Genomic DNA, 24,624 nt, shown 5'->3' on the forward strand with positions numbered 1-24,624 from the left:
ATAAACTTTGAATTCCTCTTAAAATGGTATGCTCTGTACTATATCATAAGTGTTTTCTTGGTATCTCACAAAAAGTTAAAAGCACAATTCTCATCTCCACCAATACTGTACTATCCCTTTAAGTACACTGTATGAATCTCTCCTCAAATGTACACATTCCCTGATGCACTGAATTAATCATGAGCATAGAAGTCTACTGCTAGTACCTATTCTTTGGTTCATGTTCAGTAAGGAACGCGAAAAGGAGTGAGTATTAAGTCAGTCAGTGGGAGAGTTTCTCGTTCTCCAGGGTCAATTGACGCAAAGATGGCTTCTGTGCATATCTCTAGCAATAATACCCCATGTAAATCTTTGCAGCAGTGAGTCTGATGACTGCTAAATAAAAGCTTTGGTGTGAACTTAACCTGTGATTATGGAGAAGCCTAGCTCCAAATATAAGAAGCTATGACATGTGCAGTTGAACAACAACAACAACAAAAACAACATATCTCTATAGTGAAAGAAATTAGGCATGAGGCGGACGTTGCTCTCGATCTTGTTCTCCCTTTTAATCGAGCTTTCGGCCTGTTGTCAGGCCGTCAGGCCGAAAGCTCGATTAATAGGGAGAGCAAGATCAAGAGTAACGTCCGCCTCGAGTCTAATTTCTTTCACTATTACCCATATGCTACCCACAATGAGGCACTGCGTTTTTGGGAAAGGAACAATCTCTCGCACTTTTTATATCAATGTGGGTTAAGGTTATGCATTCATTGCTTGTTATAGGAAGTAGAATTCGTGATTTTTTTCCTATTTTTTTTTTAGTGTGAATGAATGTACTACTTTTGAAACTCACCGGGCATCATATTCTATAAGTAAATGATTTATGTCACTTATTTGTACAAAATATTTCATATACAGACCTTGCTTGGATGGGTTTATCTTCTCTCAAGAGCTGATCAGCTAAACCAATATCTACTTTAAAATTTGTCTCAGTGGCATTTGAATATGACTTATGTTTTGATAAGTTAATTATATCATATCAATGTAACATAATGTTTCCTTCGCAGCAGTACTTGAATACCTTGACATGTCATATGAAATAGATTTTGAATCCTTTAATGTTGCTGTCAAATTGTGGCAGTTGGCCAACAATTTAGGGCAATCAACTAATGTGCAAAATGTTTAATATTATAATATTAATGAGTATGGTTCATATTTACAAATTCGTAAGCTGCAACTTGCCAATCTTTTGCTTCTAGCGCCACTACACAAGTGAATATATACTTGATATAACCCTGAAAATGAAATTCCACAATGAAGGATAAAGAAAAGCAAATTGAATTTGTATTTATCATTATATCAAATAAGATAATGCCATCAAAAGATTTGGCAAGAAATAATCGTGAGATCTTCCAGATCTTGTGTTTGAATGTGTTTTTGTAGTGGTTAAAGTGTTGTTTTTCTGTGAGCAAGCCCCTAGGGTGGTTATGAATAGTGTTTACACTCTAAATAGATTACCAATGTGTAAATATTGTTTTGTAAGTTTCTGAAATTATTAAAGCAAATTAGCACTGAATGCAAAAATACATAATTTCACCATATGTGATCAAGTTTTCCAAACTCCCTTCAGGAATTAAAAAACGGACTGATGCGCCCTCGCTTGTTTCTCTATCTGATATGAGTTATTATGAAAAAAAAAAACAACAACAACATTGAGATAAGCATTTGTTTTTATCTGAATCACATTTCATGACATTTTGAAGCAAATGATATTCAGTTTCAAGGTGATGATATTGAAGTCACACTGCAGTATTTAACTCTTCCGTACCAGTAAACTCCCATGTATGGAGCTGGCTGCTGCTCGGCCACCTGCCATACGCTACCAACACTAGTTGTATGTACAGTATTGTCTTCCACAGGGCATATGCTACTCGCAGAATTTCATTGAATTTTTCTACAAAATGGTATACAGTCTATTCTATCTGTACATTGAGGTTGTATTTCTTGATACGTACGTCCCTGCTACAAACTGAGGTACATTATCATATTATCTCTATTAAGTAAAATTGAATACTAATGTGTCAATACAACGCATAAGTCAGTCATACGCTGTGCATACTGAAAGGCATTTCTCCTATTTTGTTCCATTGGGTGACATTTTGGCCATATCCGACACTTCAACTTTCCTTTCAACAAAAAAAAGAGGAAAAAAGGTAAAGGTCCCATTGTAGAAAGTAAACCATACTTGATTGATTCAGAATACATGTACAGTTAGTATGAAGTAAAGCCAGCTAAGGTCATAATAACTGAGACAATAAAGCAAATTATTCTAAGATTCCTTTTTGATTTTTTTTTTCCTGGGGGGGGGGGGGGATGGGATGAGTGGGTGGGAAAGGTTTCAAAATGGATAAAATACGCAGAAAATTATAACATTGAACACTTGGCCTATAAGTGGCTTGTCAGTGATGACTACACCCTTGTGAATCCCCTGCGGGTATAGTAATCTATGATCCGGGATGTGTACTCAGTCATGGAAATATACATTGTATGTATTCATTTATTATTTCACCTCATCATTGGACATTGTGGAGTGCACATAATAGCTGCAATCTGAAAAACCAGATGATAGAGTAATAGATGTGTGCTATCAATTAGCATCATTATGTAGATTGAAACTACATGCACAAACTAGCAGTGTTGATCAATTGCTTCCGTTGGAAATGGTGCTACCTGATTTCTAAGCAGACCGTCAATGTGAAGAATGCAATGATACCACACTTTTTGTGTGATGTGTTTAAAATAATGAAATACCCTATGCAATAACAAATTCTATTCTATTCATTATAATTATTCTTTGTTATATTTCAAGATATTTTTGATATCATAATGTTTGAAGTTGTTCATGCCCATCATGCCGTTTCATAGCACCAATGACATTGGTACGTATGTAGGCCTTCTGTATCAGTCATGGAGGTTATTTACTGTGTAAATGCCTGTTTTCAATTATTAAAACAAATATAAACAAACAAGAAACCATACTGATATTTGACATTGTACTGTTTGTTTGTGTTTCTCTTTGTCAATGGTAATTCATGAATTAATTTACATGTGGCTTTTGATTTTTCTGAGGCATTGACTTGTATCGCCTTTAATCGTCTGACTGATGTTCTCAAGCGTATTGATAAAAGTAAGGTTTGTTTAGTTATGAATTATGAGAATACCTGTATTCAAGTGCATGGATTTTTGCTTCCTCTGAAGACATAGTAACCAGTTATCCCTACAATGTAGATACTTTGTATTCGTCAAGTTAATGATACCAGTACAAGTATTTGGAATTGAGATCACATGCAGTTGTGGTTACTTTGTTTTTTGTTGTCTTTGTTTTTGTGCTTTGTTGTGTGTGTGTGTGTGTGTGTGTGTGTGTGTGTGTGTGTGTGTGTGTGGTGTTGTTTTGTTGTTGTTGTGAGGAATAACCTCTCTTATAGGGATGAACATAAAAGTATAAGCATACTTAATAAACCAATCCATTGAGCTATTTCAGGCCTAAAGTTTTAAGCAATATAAGCTGGCTCCGTCAGTAGCTTGTCTGCCTGACAATCCTACAGGTCAAGGGTTCAAGACCCAGTGAGACCAGCTGAGCCAACTCTGTGATCTTGTGTTATCCCCTCTCCGTCAGAACAGTGCAGAATACAAACCTCTTCGCCCCTTGGATATCGAGCTATAGTAATGAGAGCTCAGCGTGTTGGAGTCAAGACTCACACACATAAAAAGATCTCACTTCACAAAATTGATTCGCAAAGAGCATTATGTGATGTAAAGTGAAGTGGAAGGAGTCTGTCTTTCAACCTATATGTTACACTCGACAGACAACGGGCGAATTTCTTTACAGTGCACTCCCCTTATAACGAGCACGGTTATAACGAAATTCCAGTTACTGGGAGGTAAGAATTTAGGCTCCAACATTATCATCTCTATGTTGTTAATTGTTTATTTGTTCGGTTATAACGAAATTTTGATATAACGAAAAAAAAAAAAACCAAACCAAACCAAACCAAACAAAAACCCTATACCGGTCCCGAGCACTTCGTTATAAAGGGAGTCCACTGTATTACCACCCTGAAGTGGCTAACAATCGGTCAACGATCGCCTTTGGTCGAGCCACGTAAATGAAATACGGAATTCGCCAACCCATCTTGCGGTTAGATATCATGTTTCGATTTCAGGTTGGATGAAAAAGGAAATAACTTTGATAATGCTACAAATAGATAAGACAGGCGGAGTATAGAACCCCAGGTGAGAACATAGTCCTGCGAAGACATCGAGAACTGCCTTCCACCGGATCGACCTACTCAGACCGATTTTTGCAGAGCTGTCTTCACAGAGGGGGTTGCCTTTGATGACTATACGTGCTAGTTCAACATTTACATCATCATCAGGATCATCATGGTTATCATCGTCATTGCCATCATCATTGTTATTTTTCAAAGTACTATCATTGTTATAAATGACATTACTTAAAAACTCTTAATTCAAAGCAACAGTGCCATTGCACAATCAATTTCCACAATACAACACTGTTGAATACCACGCTCTTACCAGCACCAATAGATGAATCGGCAAAACTCGTGATCCTTTTTTAGTATACGCGCGAAATGTGCTTTAGGATTTGGAAGTGCTTGTTATTTTAACTTTTTTGAAGATTGTTAACAAAAATGAAACGAATTAAACATTTCATTTCAGTAATTTTCATTTGATTTCATTTAATACATAATTATTATTGCATTTACAATGTAGTAAGCATTCAATCGAATGTGTAAACCAGGCAACTGAAATTTCGAGTACAATAATCAATCATTTGAAAATACATGTAGATTTATATACGTCATGAAACAAAGATCAGTTCTAAAGAATAGAATCGTAATCAAAATATTGTCTGTCCTTATTTTCTACCCCTATCTGTCGCACACACACACACACCGTCAAACACAATCCCGCGTTCGTTTTATAAACATGTACGTCCCCCCCCCCCCCACACACACACAAACCCCGTCGAACACATTACCACGTTCCTGTTTTGACGAACATACTACGCTCCTCTCCCACACGCACGCTAATACCAGTATGCAAACGGGTATAAAGTAGTTGCATGATACAACGTATTACATACAGGTATGCCTACGAATTTTGTATCATACAGGAATTATTCTGGAAATTTAACATCATCTTCGTGGAAGTATGCATCCATTAATTTATGTTAAATTTGTATGCACGCCAAATACATAATCACCGGAAACGTTACGTCTTAAAAGTTGTAAGCCTCGACGGGACAGAATGATTATGCATTTCTTATACATGTACATGCATTTGATAAATCATAGACCGTGTAGCCTGCTACAGATAACAAGATTTCACTTGCAAGAATGGATTGCCATATGGGATACACAAGCTCACAAAGCTAATATAGAAAATATAGAAAATCAGAATTTCTATTAACCTTTCAAAATAACCTGGTTTTACTACGCTTTAGGGCCTAAGTTATAGGCCTACTACCATACTAGTAAGTGGTGCACACATCAGTGGAACGGACTGCAATTTGTTAATTTGGCGTCAAGTGATCGATTTCCTAACCTTTGTAGCAGAGCACGTTTGTGCGGTATAACCATAATTCTTGCTATCCCAGGGAAATCAATAATTCGTATATTTCTATAGAGTATTTACACTTTTTTTTTTGAATTTACAACATGACGCATGCTCTGCGTTAGGTTCATACTGAGTTATAATGTATTGCAATGTACAAGTCCTATATGTATTTCAATGACTAACGTTGGCACTATACAGCTAGGTGAAACAAACCTGCCGTGCATTTGACGCGCTCGTGTAGGCCTAATTATGTCCTATTTAAAGACATATCGTAAACATTTTAACATTTCAGAGTTTTAAAAAAAAGTCGTTATTTCATGAAATATTTTAGAGTTGAATATCTTGGGCCGTAAGGTGTGATTCTATAGGAACTTGAAATGACTGACGTTGCCATGAGTTTCACACCTGTGTCATTTTCATAATAATGATGATAATGATAATAATGTCGATGATGATAATGGTGATAATAATGCTGAAATTTAAGTGTGATGATAAAGATTTAAATGATACTGAGTATGATGATGTCAATAAGGTACCATTGTTATATCGATTATTACAATTCCATCTTAGTAATCAGTACAGTATCTCCACTTTTTTAGTGGGTAGCTAAGGATGTGTGCGGTGTGTGTGTGTGTGACGGGGGGGGGGGGGTAAAGCCTCTTTGCTTCCTAGTACTGTTTTAATAACATACACACACCCACACCACACTCCGTTCTATAGTGACACACTTATAAATATTATACAGACACCCTACAGGGATGGTATAGTATTGGTGGAGATGAGGATTGGGCTTTTAACTAGAGCCCTTGGAGATACCAAGAAACCACTTATGAAATTATACAGAGCATATCATTCTGAGAGGAATTCAAAGTTTATTAGATGAAAATCGGTTTTGTATTGGCTGAGGCATCCAAAAACAAAGTAGAACAAAGTCATCCCTTTAGAAGGTGTAGGTCCGATCTTTTATTTGGATTGCTCTGTTTTGGATGTCTCAGTCATTTCAAAAGCAAGTTTTATCAAATAAATATTTAATTTCTCTTGGAATTCAATGTTTATTTAAGAATATTCAATGTTTATTTTTAAAAAAATCAATACTTCATATTTCATAAGAGGTTTCTCATTATCTCACACACACACACAAAAAGATGTTAGAAACCTGAAGTTAGGTCTGAACTAAAACTATAGTGTACTCGTTAACACAATCGCATGCGTACATACGGCAGAGGTATCACATATTTGTTAAAGCTTTCGAAGTTCATGAGGGTTGTCTCATGCACAAGCGATGCTGACTGATTTAAAGTTCAACGAAAGTCAAAATTAATGTATGAAAAAACAAATATTGCCGATGAACACTTTGAACGCAAGACTGTCCTGTAGTACGGGGCCGCGCAAGAAACAGTCTTTGGCTCTTCAAAATGCCGAAAATGGTTCCTTCCCAAGATTGGGGGGGGGGGGGGGGGAGGGGAGGCATTGACCCTTTACTAGTGAATCAAACACGAGCCCTTCCCCTCCCCGCCCCGCAAATCACACACAAAACGTTCTAAGGTCCCTGCATATAAACTAATTCCTAAACTTCCTTTGTCCTCTTGTCACGTCAAGAACATCGGTTTGCCATTCATAGAGTCTCGGAACAATTCCTGGCAGCACATGATTTTCCGTAGCATCATTCTGAGCAGTCTGAGGTAAGATTAAAGAGATTTTTCTGCTCGTTATGATAAGCTCTTTGGGAAAGAATAATGTAGGACTAAGTACTGGCGTCTTTACGTACACCCAAATACGGACGAAGTTTCAATGACGTCATCAAGCCATGCTGCGGGCCTGGGACAAAAACTGCCTATCGGGCCCTATACGCGTGGGCAATCGCGTAAGCGTTACATCTTACGTCCCATAGGCAGGCGGGTACTGTACGCGTCCCGCGCGCTAGAGCTACGCGCTTACGACACACGTGATTTGTCTTTTCTCCGCAAGCAAAGCGTCATTTGACGTCACGGAACCTCGTCTATTGATGCGCGTCTTTCATGACGTTGACGAAGAGGATTCATCATGCAGGCTGTACGTTGGGAGCATCCTCAAAAATCGCAGCCTCCAAGGTCGCAGTCTCCAAGGTCGCAGTCGCATCCATCACAATCACATCCACCACAATCACAGTCACAATCATGGTCGCATCCATCCTGGATAACAGAAGTTGATGGGATAGAAACATAAATATCGACTGAAAGATAGATAATTGATAGATTGGTCTATAGATATGATATCATAGTATAGTTCATCGGATATAAAAGTACACAAATAGTAGATTTGCGATTTTTGTATAGATCGGCTAACTGATAATGAATTAGAACAGAAATCTAAAGAATAATGATCGATATAATAGTCAAAGAAGAAAAGTGGATTTTCAGAGAGAGAGAGAGAGAGAGAGAGAGACTGAGAGGGTGTTTGTGCGTGTGTGCCTATGGGCACGACAACGATTAGCAGCCATGATCAGGAACTTGAACCAGGATCGTGCTTGAAAGCAGGCGTCACACTGTCTTGAAGTTGAGCAAAGATGGACACACGTTAGGAAAATGTTCCAATTCGTGTCTGATCGTAACAACATCAGGTTATTCGTGAGGGCGTCTTAAATTTCGAGACAGTGTAATGCCAGCATACGTGTAAATTCGTGTTGGGCAACCAACGGATGAAACTCACCGAGCAACACTTGCAATCGCAGTCGCAACCGCCATCACCGTCACCATCGCAGCACCCGCCGTGATCGTGGTTGACGTGACCGCCGTGGTGGTGTGAGTTTCCACGCCAAATCCAGCAGCATAGTAAGCATGAGAGACAGTCGCCATCGCACTCGTTTCCTGTGCAGTAGCATGACGCGCAACAATCATCTGAGCGCACTGTGGTGCTATGAAACCAAGTAGGAGAGTACGTGTGACAAAATCAAAATTAATGGGTACGTTGCGCAGACATCTGATTGATTCATTGCGAGCCATGGTTGATTGCCCATGGTGGCATGGGCGTAAATCCCGGGGGGGGGGGGGGGGGGGGGGGGATATATCCCCCCTGAAATGGAGGAGGGGGGGGGGGGATGGCCTGTACAATCATCAACCCCTGAATTTTGAGGAAAAAAAATGGAGGAAGCAGAAATGTGATTGTATCAATTTTGGCATATTGCATGACGTTTGTACGCCGGCCTTCAGACAGGTAACAGAGCTGAACAGTATTCTATCTTGTAGGAAAATGTATACATAATTTTCTCAAGCGCTCGCTTACTTCGCTCGCTCGCGAAGAAAGTAACATCGACATACACTGTAAGGTAATGGCTCAGACGTTGACAACGTCAAATAGTATAGGCCTATATGTAAACATGCTATGACGCGAGTAACTGGGGACCATCTGCAAGATATGTACGAAAACAAACAAACGAACAAACAAACAAACAATAACAAAAACTATATCGCCATAATTGAACCCCCGCAATTTCCTGAATCATTCCTGAGAAACGACAGTGACTGGTGACTCAGTCAGGATACATCTATGAGCATACCCAAGGAAGATCAGGGGCGTCGAATCTATCTCGGGGGGGGGGGGGGGGGGGGGGCAAAGGGGCATTTGCCCCGCCCCTACGGAAGTGTTAAGGCAGACAAATCATTTATCCCCAAAGCAATTCCCGAGATGAGGACAAATCTCGAACTTTCTTAATGGAAAATTGTCCAAATATCGCCAGATGCACCAGATCGTTGTATTGCAATCATAAACATGCAAAAGCTCCGCTGTATAACAGGATCCCTTTCGATAGACTTTGTACACTTTTGAGATTGACGTATATTTCCCTAATTTATCAAAGAGTGTGCAGCAGATCTTTCACTTAACAAAAGCACCCTCATATGCAGAGGCGTCAATGGGGGGGGGGGGGTATGGTTCCCCCATAAAAGTGGGACAAACAAAAGCGAAAAATATAGCTACAATCGGCAGTGTTAGGAGTGTAAAATGTCAAAATTTTAAAGCTCGCTCGCTCCGCTCGCTCGCATTTAATCGCTATGCCATTCTCCTGATGCTGCAGCCAGTGAATGGCTGCAGTTGCGCCCGGTGCGCCCCGGCCCCTTAATTTCCAAAGCGAAAAATATAGCTACAAACGGCAGTTTTGGGACTGTAAAATGTCAAAAATTTGAAGCTCGCTCGCTTCGCTCGCTCGCATTTAATCATTATGCCATTCTCCTGATGTTGCTACCAGTAACTGCCAGCAATTTTCGCCCGGTGCGCCCCCCCTTAATTTCCAAAGCGAAAAAATACAGCCACAAAAGACAGTTTTTGGGACTGTAAAATATCAAAATTTTCAAGCTCACTCGCTTCGCTCGCTCGCATTTAATCGTTATGCCATTCTCCTGATGTTACTGCTAGTAATTGCCGACAGTTGCGCCCGGTGTGTCCCCCCCCCCCCCCTTGATTTCCAAAGCGAAAAAATACAGCCACAAACGACAGTTTGGGGACTGTAACATGTCAAAATTTCAAACTCGCTCGCTTTCATTTAATCGTTATGCCATTCTCCTGATGTTGCATGCTGCCAGTAATTGCCAGCAGTTGTGCCCGGTGCGCCCCCACCCCCTTAATTTTCAAAGCGAAAAATATAGCTACAAACGACAGTTTTGGGACTGTAAAAAGTCAAAATTTTCAAGCTCACTCGCTTCGCTCGCTCGTATTCAATCGTTATGCCATTCCCCTGATGTTGCTGCCAGTAACTGCCAGTAGTTGCGCCCGTGCGCCCCCCTTAATTTCCAAAGCAAAAAAATTCAGCCAAAAGCGGCAGTTTGGGGACTGTAAAATGTCAAAATTTTCAAGCTCGCTCGCTTCACTCGCTCGCATTTAATTGTTATGCCATTCTCCTGATGTTGCTGCCAGTAATTGCCAGCAGTTGCACCCGGTGCGCCCCCCTTAATTTCCAAAGCAAAAAAATACAGCCACAAACGGCAGTTTTTGGACTGTAAAATGTCAAAATTTTCAAGCTCACTCGCTTCGCTCGCTCGCATTTAATCGCTATACCATTCTCCTGATGTTGCTGCCAGTGATTGACAACAGTTGCGCCCGGTGCGGCCCCCCTTGATTTCCAAAGCGAAGAAGTATAGCTACAAACGGCAGTTTTTAGCATGTAAAAGCATTATGACAAAATTTTCAAGCTCGCTCGCTCCGCTCGCTCGCATTTAATCGCTATGCCATTCTCCTGATGTTGCTGCCAGTGATTGACAGCAGTTGCGCACGGTGTGCCCCCCCCTTAATTTCCAAAGCGAAGAAAGCTACAAACGGCAGTTTTGGGACTGTAAAATGTCAAAATTTTCAATGTAAAAAGATTTCAACGTGGGAGGAAGAAACCCCCATACCATACCCTCCCCCCCCCCCCTCGCTTGCTTCACTCCCTCACGATCTCATAACCGCTCCCCCAATCCTGTCTACGCCAGTGATAGGCCCCACTATTTAGTAGGCTTTCGCAGTGATGTCGCACAGGCGGAGCAAGAGCTGAAATACCACGATTTAGTCATTCAATAATATATTGTGAATATTTCATTTTCTATTGTTTTTTTAAAGAAAAAACAAAAAAAATTTCACCAAAAATGTGCACCAGATCGCTGAATTTCAGGTCTGAAAATGCAAAATCTTCCTCGTGTGGGAGAGGGACACCCCCCCCCCCCCCATACACACCCTCCCCCCGTTAACCCGGTCGCTCCGCTCTCTCTCACAGATATTTCAAAAACAAAAAATGTCTTCATACTTTTAAGGTCTGATTTTCCGCCGCAGTCATCTGACAAGCAAAAAAAAAAGCAACAACAAGAACAAAAAGTCTTCATATTTTTGCTGCCACTTTCCTCCCACTTTATATTTCATGCAAAAGAGTGGGACATCCGATCCCTGTAAAGTGTGCGTGTGGGGGGGGGGGGGGGGGGCACCAAGCTTCTCCCCCCCCCCCCCCCCCCCACCCCCCAAGGCTGCGCCGGTCCGGTTATGGGCTTGTAATCGTGGTGATGGTGACCATCCCCCCCCCCCCCCCCCCACTCCTCAGTACGGATTTACGCCGCTGCCCATGGTATAAGTTGCTCGTCATGTGATATAGATTACAGTAAATACAGTACTCCACAATACATAGAGCCACTAGTAATTGATTCCTTGATAATGAAATCATAATACCAATCATTGTGACTATGACGATCAAATCGAATGGATATAAAAGACATCGCATTCACACTGCATGCTGGATGACAGTCGTTGAACTCCGTTTCTACAAGAGTGAAGAAATTTTGATACTAAATTGTTAATTGTCTGAAATCCTAACGTTCATCACCACATAAGATCATCAATTATGATGATGATGATGGCAATGAAAGCAAAAACCTTAATAATGAATAAGAACAACGATAGTAATGTTGATGATAGTAATCATTACAAATCACATCGTCAACATTGCGATGATTATCTCAGTTCCAAACTTTGATTAAAGGACAAGTTCACCTTCATAAACATAAGGATTGAGAGAATGTAGCAATATTAGTAGAACACATCATTGAAAGTTTGAGGAAAATCAGACAATCCGTTCAAAAGTTATGAATTTTTGAAGTTTTTGTGCAGTACCCGCTGGATGAGAAGACTACTGCAGTGTATGAATAACTTAGATGTCACATGCGTACAACAATATAAGGAAAATATAAAGAGAATTTCACAAAATTCCATCTTTTGAAAAAAAGTACACATTCCCCTGACTCGTTACCGACAAATGTTATTGGTAATATTATTCCCCCTGCCTTTAGAAAGAGGCAAGTCAAGTGCACTTTTATTATGCCAAAAAAGTGAAAATATGTTGAATTTTCTTTTACATTTTCTTTATACTGTTGTACGCATATGACTCACAAGCTGTAGTAGTCTCCTCATCCAGCGGTTTTAACACAAAAATTTAAAAAATTCATAACTTTTGCATCGATTGTGCAATTTTCCTCAAACTTTCACTGATGTGTTCTACTAATATTGTTGCTTAATCAATTGCACTTCCATGAGTATTTCCAACCACCTTTTTTTTTTGTCAACGCATAAAGGTAAATGAAATTTAACGTAGCGCATGTGTCGCAGGATCCAAACTTTCACGACTTTATTCGGTATTTTTCCTGCAGTACATAAATGTGAACAGCAGCGCTAGGCCATCATACTGGCTATATGTGGCCAGAACTTATGCGACAGTTTTTGTATACTCGTGTTCATATTATACCTAGGATGAGCAACAGGTTGCGTGTACACGGGAGCGTTGTCATAGTAACCCCGTCTTCGCTGTTTCTCCTCTTCCGATTCGACGCCAGTACCGTTCGTTTCCATGGGCGCGGTTGGCATGGGCTGAGCCGTCACCGCTGTCGTTAGGGGCGAACTCTCTGGGTATTCCGCCGGTGGCATCGGGTCGACAGATACCTGAACGAGGAAGGGAGAGAGATGGGGACGGTGGGGTTGGGGGTTGGGACGGGGGTACAGTTGAGAGTAAATTTTCATAATCAATTTTACTAATCATTGTTAGTGTTTTATAATGTTAATAATAGAACTAGAAATGTCGCTATGGCGACTGGTATGCCTCCGCCATAATGCATGATTCTCCCAATAGGTCTATCCATAGTACATGTGGACAATGTGTGATTACATTTTCACAAAATTGGCAAAATATCAAAATGACAAGTTTGTCACAAATGTGTTGAATGTTCACCTTCCTTGACCTAGGTTTAATTGGATGAATAGGAGAGCATGTATTTGGGATTTAAGGACTTTAACTTGACTTTGACCCATTCATACGTTTATGCATTGAGTAATTTTCAAGGTATTGAGAAAAAGTGCAATTTCTGTATTGAATAGTAAATTGTTACCATTTTCATCTGGCCTTTGACCCTAAAATTCACAAGATAATCACTGTCAGGCAGGACATGCATAAATATGTAGTACGTTTGAAGATAACTTGGGCCACTTCCGAGATATGGAGGAAAAACCTAGTTCAGCACTTTCATTTGATCTTTGACCTTTTGGCCTTTGAGGCAAAAACAAAAGAAAAAAAAAACTTTCCAGAGAATCTCTATTAGGTTATACATGCATACACCAAGTGTAAAAAAAAAAATTCCTGCTGGCATTGCATAAACATGACGGAAATAGTAAAATTTTGAAGTGTTGCCCTTGACCTTTGACCCCATGAACCCTAAATTCTCTAGATAATCACTGCCAGTCAGTACATGTATATATACTATGTTCCATGAAGATACCTTGAACAATTTCCAAGGTACAGAAAAAAAAGGTGAAGTTTTAATATTTTTACTTGACCTTTTGACCTTTGACCTCATGACCCAAACTTTCACCAGAGAATCTTAATTGGGTAATACATGTATACACTAAGTTTCAAGAAAATATCTTCAGCATTGCATAGATATGGTGGAAATAGTGAAATTTTATGTATTTGACCTTGACCTTTTGACCTTTGACCTTGAGCATGTGCACCCAAAAGTTGATAAGCACAACTTCACCCCCTAATACACATATATGCCAAGTTTCATTAGGATACCTCAAAAGGTTTTGATAGTTATCCTGTCCACAAAATTCATTACAGACGGACGGAAGGACGGACGGACGGAAGGACGGACGGACGGAAGGACGGAAGGACGGACGGACGGACAACCCGAAAACATAATGCCTCCGGCACCACTTCGTGACGGAGGCATAAAAATAGCTTTCATGAGAGCATATTTATGTTGTTCAGATAAAAGATAGTTGATTGTTATGGTCACCTCTGAATATTTACAAGTTTGTAGAGGATTTTTAAACAGGCACTTTATTCCAATAGATTAAACTTTCTGTTTCTCTCTCTCTCAAATGAACATTTATTTCTGTAAATTTCTTTGATGGCTTATAGAGCAGGGCCAGCAATTAAACTCAGAGGTGCTATTCTGATAATAACACGACGAATATTATTTCTACTGCAAATTTCCCCAGAGTATTCATTGGACACAGATTAGTGATTGGTATAGGACTGCAATAATGAACCAATAATGTCAACATTTAACATCCACAGGCGTATGTATACGCGTTCTTGTACCACGGCCGGGCATTGTGAAAAAAAAAAGTTAGCACGGCATGTATGTAGTTTTGTCCGCCTCATCACCAATCTATTATGTTAGCACAGCCCATGGACCATATTAAGGGGAAGTTAAATATGTACAACGAACATCATTCACAAATGATTTATCATTGCAAATAATTTGTAAATAGTGCGATCTCTGAGCCAATTATGAATGTTCTTTTTACTGTCTGCGAAATTATAACTTAACAAAAATATGAAAAGCTGTCATTAACCAGATATCTGCATTGGAGAGGATTTGTCTAAATTTGTTTGACTTTTTTTTTCTTAATCGGAGATTACTGCTTTTAGAAGTGGTGCTTATCTAACCACGCCAACATTGCTTTGTAGTGTAATCACACATCACTGATACGCAATGGTTACTGATTAAAGCATTTATTTGCTCGATGTAATAGCAGTTTCAACCTCTTCCTTCACACCCGAAAAACACAACAGTATCATTGTTTCCTAATTACCAACAATGTGATGCGCAGGAGAAAGGCCTACTTTTTAATCACATTGCTTTATGTATTATATGTTGAAGACTTTGTTGGGTGATGACATCATCACCGCTGTCAATTTGAATATGTGGTTGGAACTGATATCACTGATTTCTGAAATCAGGGAAACTCAAGAAATATCTCATCTTAAATTCATCTTTTATTTTCACATATAGTTTTCCATATCCAAATCATGCAAAATGACATTACAAAGAAACAATCATAATTTGAACAAGCAGGTGAAATGGCATATCGGGAAAATGCAATAAAGTAAGAATAAATTACTTACATAAAATAAATACTAAACAACCACATAATCATAATATGAACAAATTTACGAACATACACCTGTACATATACATGTATGTATAATATACACATAACATACAAATATTTTGACAGGCGTGGAATTTTGTGAAATAATAGCACAAGACTTTAAGGAATATGGACGGAATTCACAGACTAAAAGAAGACCAATGCTTTCACAACTGGTAAGTTCCCTGAGTAAAAAGGGACAAATTGAAAATGATACTTTTTATTTGTAGTGGAAATCTTTAAATAATGGGAAAAATGCATAACTAAATATACATATCTGAGTAAACGGATTGGCACTCCGATTCAAAAGAGAGAAGAGGAAGAGGCCCAAGTAAAGCAATTCTATTTGAATGTGATAAAACCTCTACCATCCAAGCTGTTCGTCTTGTTTTTAATCTATTATTTCATTCAGACCAACTTTGAGCAAGGTCCCGAATCGCATCTTAATTTCAAGCCGAGACAAAAAGATTTCGGCGTAAATTCGGCGGATGATATGACAAAGGACCCCATGCACATTTTGAGATTGACCCTATTGGTGCTTGTCGCCGAAACAAACATAAGTGATTAAAATCCTTCCCGAAACTGATTAGGTACTGTACAGCTGCCGATTTAAGCAAAGATAAAGGGGATATACAGCACAATGGATATGAAAGAGATACCTTAACGAAGGAATGGGAAAACAAATTAATGAGCTCCTGGTCTGCTGATGCCAGCTTTAAAACCATGGTATTATTGGTGGAGATGAGGACTTGGCTACAAAGCATACCATTCTAAGAGGAATTCAAAGTTTATTTGATGAAAATTGATTTTGGAATGACTGAGACATTAAAAAACAAAACAAAGTAAAACAAGCGATCATAATAAAAGGTGGGTCCTGCCTTTTATTTGAGGATTGCTCTGTTTTGGATATCTCAGCCACATCAAAACCAATTTTCATCAAATAAACGTTGAATTCCACTTGGAACTACATCCTCTTTTACATTTTATGAGAGGTTTCTCATTATCTCACCAATAAAGGTCAAGCCTGAAGTTAGGTCTCAACCAAAACTATTACACCGTTTTAATGTCTTTAAAGTCTTTGCAAAGCATGGAAATGTAGTGAAAAAATCTGCGTGCAGATCAGTCCGGGAAGTGTATAAGGTTGTGACACCATCATCCAATCATATACTTATCTGCGTAAATGCATCCGGTTGTGAAGAAAATCACGATTGATTTTTTTTTTCAGATATGAGAAAAGTTAAGATTCCGTAACAATTTCATTTCTCACTTAATGAAGCTTTCATCATTTCATTTTCTAGATAATATACTGAACTGAACAATTTGTAAATTGACCGGCGTTCATTTTTTTAGACAACATATTCTTATTAATCTGAGTTGTTATTATGATAATCATTATCACTGCGAATTCTATACGCATACATCTCATTATGTTTCTACCGTCAAGGACAGCTAAGATTCGTCAGTTTCATTGCACAATGGTTGAACAAAAGATGTCGATATCAGATAATGACCTGTACGTAATCTTTGACAAATCACATCATATCTATAAGACCTCAAATAATGCTCGTGTTATCGTTATGCGACACAACTTATATCTTCACACTCAGCCATTATTTTGAGTACATATACGATCGTCATTTATTTGTCAGGTTTGTTATCTCTCTTTGGATCTATCATTATAGTATATACTATTATCAAGTGCTTCAAGTAAAAAAACAGATCAAGGAAATATTCAATGTCTTAAAAAGTAAGGTCATCACCAAACAGCAGAACCCCCCCCCCCCAAAAAAAAAAAAAAAAATGAAGCCAAAACTTTTAATGATAGTGCACTCATTATTTAAGAATATTTTCTAAGATATTGTTAGAATTAATCATCACTCATGTTTTAGTTTTCTTCAGTAGCTAATAATTTCAACTGATAAAAAAATATAATACTTGTATAATTACATCAACATACTAGATCCATTGTCCCATTTCAACAAGTTGCTCACAAATATTCGTTCGTTCGTTCGTTCGTATTTTATTTTGCTTCTCAAATCAAATCAAATAAAAAAATGAATAACATCAATGTGACAAATTCAAACCAAACATGACCAAATGACAAAGGAGCAATACAAAACAAAAGTGCAGTTGATACTATACATGCATAACAAAAATCTTTGTAAAACATTGATAGTTTCATATGATACAAATAAGGCATTACATTTGATTAAATAAGGAAGCAGGGGACCGTCAGCATAAGCATAGCTTGACTGGGCTGATGGCCTCATTGGGAAAAACAACTCAGGATTGCCTCTCACAGAAAGTACAGATTTTTTTTTTGTTCTATATTACAATAGTATGCTTTAGAGGGAAAAAGAAGATGTGAGTGAGTGCTGTGCGGGTGCAATAAGTGAGTTGAATGTTTGTGTTACTATCCTTTAATTTACTAAATATATTGAGTTAAAACATATTTCTTTAAACTAGCTTTAATAGAAAACAAAGATGTTCGTGTCTTTAGGGAGTCGGGTAAAGCATTCCATGTATCAGGTCGATGATGCCTCACTGACCTGTGAGCTATAAGAGATTTTGGATTATGTAGATGAAAATCTGTTGACATTGGTCGAGTGTCTTGTAGGGTACGAATGAATGTTGGCATTATAGTCAAAAAAAGTTTTGAAAGGACTGTGATAACAAATTTTGCGTGTACTTATACATAAATACAGAAGTTTGAAACTTATGTATATCATCAATTTTTAACACATTTAGCTGCTTGAATAACGGGGTTGTATGCGCTAAGTACGTAGAGTGTGAACATATTCTGATCGCCTTCTTTTGCAAACAAAAAACAAAAAAAAAACAATAAATTTACCTGCGTCTTATTACAATTACCCCAAACAATATTACAATAAGCCATATGAGGGAAAATAAATGCATTGTAAAGCATATGTATACAGATTATTATCATATTAACTGATATATTCTTGTTAAGAGGTGAGTTTCTTTATCAATTTGTCTTCCTCTACACCCTTTTGAATAATATCTTGCTTTCATCTATGTCTCCTTGTTCCACACATTTTTTGCCGTTAGCAAAATATTCTGAAACAAACAGAATCAGCAACAGGTTGGTTGTGTCTGTTCATATTGGATCGAATCTGATTACTATAGATGAAAACTCATATATATGTCTGTGTATTCATCTCACGTTTGATATGATATAACTGTCAAGTCTAATAGAGTGTCATCTTTAACTATTAAACTTAAATCAAAGAAGGGGCGTCACCAGCTTTTTTTTCAAGGGGGGGGGGTACGTTTTGACACTAACTGTAACGAATTTTTTGGACAGACATTTGGAATTTAGGAAGCTCTCAATCCCCAGACTTTTAGTGATTTTTAAGGGAAACCAAGCGGGGAAAGGGTACAGCGTAGATAGGATTTCATCTTGGGGGTGGGGAGGGGGAGGGTGTGGTGAGAATTTTTTTGCATTCTGATGTTGTAGATGGTGCAATTTGATGCATGTTTTGCTTGTTTTATCGACTTGAAACAGTCCCACTTGTTTATGGTAGCAGTATATTTTGATGTAGATTATCATTGAACAGTTTGCCTATAAAATAGTATCATCAAATAAATTTCCTGTTTTAATATTCAGGGGCCTACACTGAATATCACGCAACCAAGCAAGAGCGAGCAGACTTAGCGAGGGGGAGGGTGTGGGAGGGAGTGTCCCCCTCCCACGGTGAAAACTTTTTGCATTTTGATGTTGTAAATGGTGCAAGTTGATGCAGGTTTTTGCGTGTTTTATCGACTTGAAACAGTCCCATTTGGTAAAGATACTCAGTATATTTTGATGTAGATTATCATTAAACATTTTACTTATAAAATAATATCATCGAAATAAACGTTCTGTTCTAATGTTTACGCTGAATATTATGAACGCGACCAAGCAAGAGAATGCAGAGTGAGTAAGGGGAGGGTGTGGGAGGGGGTGTCCCCCTCCCACGATGAAAACTTTTTGCATTTTGATGTGGTAGATGGTGCAAGTTGATGCATGTTTTTGGTTGTTTTATCGACTTGAAACAGTCCCACTTGTTTAAGGTAGCAGTACATTTTGATGTAAATTGTTATTGAACAATGTGCCTATAAATGATATCATTTAAATAAACTTCTTGTATTGGTTCTTACACTGATGTCATAAACGCGAGCGAGCCCGAGCAAGCGGAGCGAGCGAAGGGGGGAGGGTGTGGGAACGGGGTCATCCCCCATCCACGGTGAGAACTTTTTGCATTTTGATGTTGTAAATGGTGCAAATTGATGTATGTTATTGCATGTTTTATCGGCTTGAAACAGTCCCACTTGTTTAAGGTAGCAGTGCATTTTGACGTAAATTATTATTGAACAATTTGCCTATAACATAGTATCATTAAAATAAACTTCCTGTTTCAATATTTACACTGAATATCATGAACGCGACCAAGCAAGAGTGAGCGGAGTTAGCGAGGGTGGAGAGTCTGGGATGGGGTTTCCTCCCACTGAGATTTTTTTTTTTTTTTTTTTGCATTCTGATGTTGTAGATGGTGCAATTTGATGCATGTTTTTGCTTGTTTTATCGACTTGAAACAGTCCCACTTGATTAAGGTAGCAGTATATTTTGATGTAGATTATCATTGAACAGTTTGCCTATAAAATAGTATCATCAAACAAACTTCCTGTTTTGATATTTAGGGGCCTACACTGAATATCACGCGACCAAGCAAGAGCGAGCAGAGTTAGCGAGGGGGAGGGTGTGGGAGGGGGTGTCCCCCTCCCACGGTGAAAACTTTTTGCATTTTGATGTTGTAAATGGTGCAAGTTGATGCATATGTTTGCGTGTTTTATCGACTTGAAACAGTCCCACTTGTTTAAGGTAGCAGTATATTTTGATGTAGATTATCATTGAACAATTTACCTATAAAATACTATCATCGAAATAAACTTTCTTTTTTAATATTTACACTGAATATCATGAACTGAAGGGGGATGCGTTCGCATCCAACGCACCCCCCCCCCCCCCGTGACGCCCATGAAAAGGCTGCTCTAACATGTAAAAAGAAAAAAAGAATGGAACAATGGAGTACATGTCAAGTGACATGTCATTATGTCATAAACATGTTCAGCGTGTAAAGAGACCAATGTTCTATTAATAGGTACTGAGGCTCTATATTTCTCGTACTTTGAACATACAGACCAACACTACTTCAAACATATTTTTTTGTTTATTGAGATTTATAGTTGTACATTCAAATGAAGTTCCGCCTTATTTGTATTTTGACATTTTGGCATTGTCTAATTTTTTTTTTTTTTTTTTTGGGGGGGGGGGAGGGTGTTAAATTTTCATGAGAAATATGAAAATAAATTGAAATTAAAGTGTATTGAAATAATGCATTTTGTCAAATTGCTTCTCACGTACAGGATTGGTGTCATCATGGACCTACAGTTAATGGTCATCCACAATAACGGTGCCTGACAAAATGGCTACCGGAGACTCTTCGAGAGTGCCAGTGCCAGGCAACGATATAGCGTACAATGTATACGGATGCAGATTACTTTCCTTTATCTCTGTGTAAACAGTATAATGTTGCTCTTTCATTGTGGATTCATTATTTTGGATTTGCATGGGCTCGTGAAATCATTTCGCATTATTTAGAATGATGCTCAACGTTAATTCCACGTCCGAAAGTCTTACTGTAGAGCTGCAGACAATTCTTATTCCATCATATAAATGTCATACGGTGCGGCTTAATCCCAACACTATATTCAATTATGAGGTACCAATAATGGTATAATATGCATGTTAATCTCTTTTCTCCCTTCTCTTTCTTTCAGGTATCAGGTATCCCCTTCTCTGTTCTTTGTATTCGTATCATTATACATATAGTCCGCTGTTTAAAGTAATGTATTCCATCCACTGCACATGTGAAATTATAGGTCGCGATCGAAGTGATTTTTTTGGGGGGCTGCCAACTTTGGTAACTAAATCTAGTTGAGAGTGAGACTCCCATAGGCCAATGCTATAATTCAGGAGTCAAAATGAGCGAGATCAATAGAAATACATGCAAATGAAATAAAGTTTTAGAGTGAGAAAGGACCAAAATGAGTGAGTCTCACTCTTAATGAGTGAGAGTTGGCAGCCCCTCGTTCCTCCTACAGTTCCAGTTAGAACTTTGATTTCTTTAAAAAAAGTTATGTATGATGTTATCCGAGGCCGTCATCCCAATCAAGTACATTGCTTTAATTGATGCCGGTCTCCTCCACTCGTACCTCATGGTTATGATATGTAATTGTTTATACGTATGTCATTTCGTTTTGTGTACCTGTTAGTCTATTCGTAACGAGTATGATTAGAAGTACAATGTATCTAATTTTATCATTTTCATTGTGTATTTGTGTGTATTGCTGTACATCTGTACAGGTGGACAAATAAAATCAAACTGAAGCTGAAACTACAGAGAGATATGGTAGCCTATTCCACGGTGCTACTGTGTCATCAGCTCTACATGCTCTTGCACTGAATATACGCTTCCTATCTGTCGTTGACGTTTTGTTCATTGTGCAGTCAGCCGAGTGTATTTGAACTTGTATTATTTCACACAGCAGCTGACATGGCAGTGTGAGTATCAATGTGCACAATATGGACCAGTGCACTGCACGAGAACACGACACCATGGCCATGGCATTTATTTCATTGTGGACCTCACAGTGAAAAGCCACGGCTGTGTGCCATTGCCAAGAATACAAGGTTACTCACGAAGAGCCAGTGTGAATGATACGCACGTCGAACCCGGACATAATGGTATACACGTTGATCGTATATACCATGATCTATGTTATTTGTTGTCTATTATATATGATTGTACGTGAACTTGCCACTCGCCATGCGCCGTAAGAGCATGGTATATAATAATACAGTCATATAGGACTCTACTCATATTGCGTTACACCACAGTGCTGTGTTTTTCTCATCCGCGGAGAACACACAGACATGGGAAGGCAACGACGACGGCGTGTCCTTCCATTAGGTGAAATACCATTGACAATGACATCGTGATCAAGTAAGCGGAGGAGGAGGAAGATGAGGGGGACGATGAGGGAGAACAACGAGAGAAATGATGCCGTGTTGGGGGATGTTATAATCATGTTTACGTTTCTGATGACAAAATATATACTACATCTGTGGCACTCAAAATTTAGTGGCAAAATCATGATACATGTACTGTAATACATCAATAATTATTATGTCTTACCTGTTCAACTGCAACCGAATACGGGGGTGGAGGTGGGTCGTCCATATCTGTAGGTGACTGTGTTGTCTCCATGATCATCTACTGCACTTGCTCGGGGATATATGATTACAGGTGTCTAGCAGGCAGGCGCGCCGGAAGCAGTTTTGGATTGGGGGGGGGGGGGGGGGGGGCAAACATTGGAGGGGGCTCAAGATTAGACCATGCATATGTTACACAATATATATATATATACACACACGCGCGCGCGCGCGCGCACACGTCTATTATTTATATATTATATATATATATATATATATATATATATATGTATATATACATATATATATATATATATATATATATATATATATATGTATACTATATAAAGTGGCGTACGGTGGGTCGAAACATGGGGGGGGGGAACCATAAAGTAATTTTGACGGTCTGTATGCTTGTGCGTGTGTGTGTGAGCAATAATGGGACTACAATACATTACGGAATGTGATACATTCAACAACGCAGTCATTGAGGAACATTGTAAGTTTTCCATACATGGATTATGGAATGACGGTGTGAAACGATCGACAAATTATATACTGTCAGCAACATAAGGTGAATGGCATAACAATAAAACGCGAGCGAGCGAAGCGAGCGAGCTTGAAATTTTGATATTCTACAGTTCCCAAACTGGAGTTTTAATTGTAGCTACATATTTCGCTTTGAAATAAATGGGGGCGCATCGGAAGCAACTGCTGGCAATTATTGGCAGCAACATTAGGAGAATGGCACAACGATTCAATGCGAGCGAGCGAAGCGAGCAAGCTTGAAAATTTTGACATTCTACAGTCCCAAAACTGGGGTTTGTAGCTTTATCTTTCACTTTGGAAATTAATGGGGCGGCGCATCGGGCGCAACTGCTGGCAATTACTGGCAGCAACATTAGGAGAATGGCATAACGATTCAATGCGAGCGAGCAAAGCGAGCGAGCTTGAGAATTTTGACATTTTAGAGTCCAAAAACTCCCGTTTGTAGCGATATCTTTCGCTTTGAAAATTAAGGGGGGGGGGGGGCATCGGACGCAACTGCCGGCAATTACTGGTAGCAACATTAAGAGAGTGGCATAACGATTCAATGCGAGCGAGCGAAGCGAGCGAGCTTGAAGATTTTGACATTTTAGAGTCCCAAAACTCCCGTTTGTAGCTATATTTATCTTTCGCTTTGGAAATTAAGGGGTGGGGGCATCGGGCGCAACTACTGGCAATTACTGTCAGCAACATTAGGAGAATGGCATAACGATTCAATGCGAGCGAGCGAAGCGAGCGAGCTTGAAATTTTGACATTACACTTTACAGTAAAAAAGCTGCCGTTTGTAGCCATATTTTTTCCCTTTTATTCATATATATACATATTTATTTATTTTCTTTGTTTATTCATTTATTTTATTATCATTTTTTTTTTTTTTTTGGGGGGGGGGCTTTTTTGGGGGGCAAAAATGCGTTTTGCCCCCCACTTTTTGGATGGGGGGGGGGTGGGGGGGTCGGGGGCCGCCCCCCCTGCCCCCCCCCCCCCCCCACTTCCGGCGCCTATGCTAGCAGCAATATGACAAGTGGCAAAGTCCAGGTTTGACACACTGATCTGCTAGGAATAATTCATTTGACATATTTCACGGAATACAATACACGCAGGGGCCACCACAAATTGGGAATGCTACGTCACTGTACACCAATCCGTGTCCGTGTTTGTATTCATGGCCACGCCTCCTTCGAGGAGGAAATCCCCTTTTCTAAAGAGCTAGGGAAGGTAGTTGATCCCGTGCTGAGCGGATGCAGTATCGTATGTTTGAAAC

At 39.1% G+C, this 24,624-nt stretch overlaps 1 protein-coding gene across 1 annotated transcript; it reads right to left on the reverse strand.

Annotated features, from left to right (window-relative positions):
• Window positions 1-7,173: 7,173 nt before the first annotated feature.
• Window positions 7,174-22,899, reverse strand: LOC139736493 (uncharacterized). Its single transcript, XM_071647243.1, has 4 exons — window positions 22,800-22,899; window positions 12,854-13,047; window positions 8,308-8,512; window positions 7,174-7,790 (listed from the first exon to the last, which is right to left on the reverse strand). The coding sequence occupies exons 1-4, from the start codon at window positions 22,875-22,877 to the stop codon at window positions 7,689-7,691; spliced, it is 579 nt and encodes a 192-aa protein (XP_071503344.1). The 5' UTR covers window positions 22,878-22,899; the 3' UTR covers window positions 7,174-7,688.
• Between the last annotated feature and the right edge of the window lie 1,725 nt (window positions 22,900-24,624).

This window comes from Diadema antillarum, unplaced genomic scaffold (genome assembly GCF_040938485.1).
Source record: "Diadema antillarum isolate AM-2024a unplaced genomic scaffold, OU_Dant_1.0 seq00000649_RagTag, whole genome shotgun sequence".
Lineage (NCBI taxonomy): Eukaryota > Metazoa > Echinodermata > Echinoidea > Diadematoida > Diadematidae > Diadema > Diadema antillarum.

What these genes read in the sequence shown, in the direction of transcription:
- LOC139736493 (XM_071647243.1), bottom strand. Translation starts at nt 22,877, where the DNA reads ATGATCATGGAGACAACACAGTCACCTACAGATATGGACGACCCACCT. An exon ending in ATTCGGTTGCAGTTGAACAG is followed by an intron (nt 13,048 to 22,799) that starts GTAAGACATAAT and finishes TTCCTCGTTCAG; the next exon opens with GTATCTGTCGACCCGATGCC. An exon ending in CAACCTGTTGCTCATCCTAG is followed by an intron (nt 8,513 to 12,853) that starts GTATAATATGAA and finishes TTGGTTTCATAG; the next exon opens with CACCACAGTGCGCTCAGATG.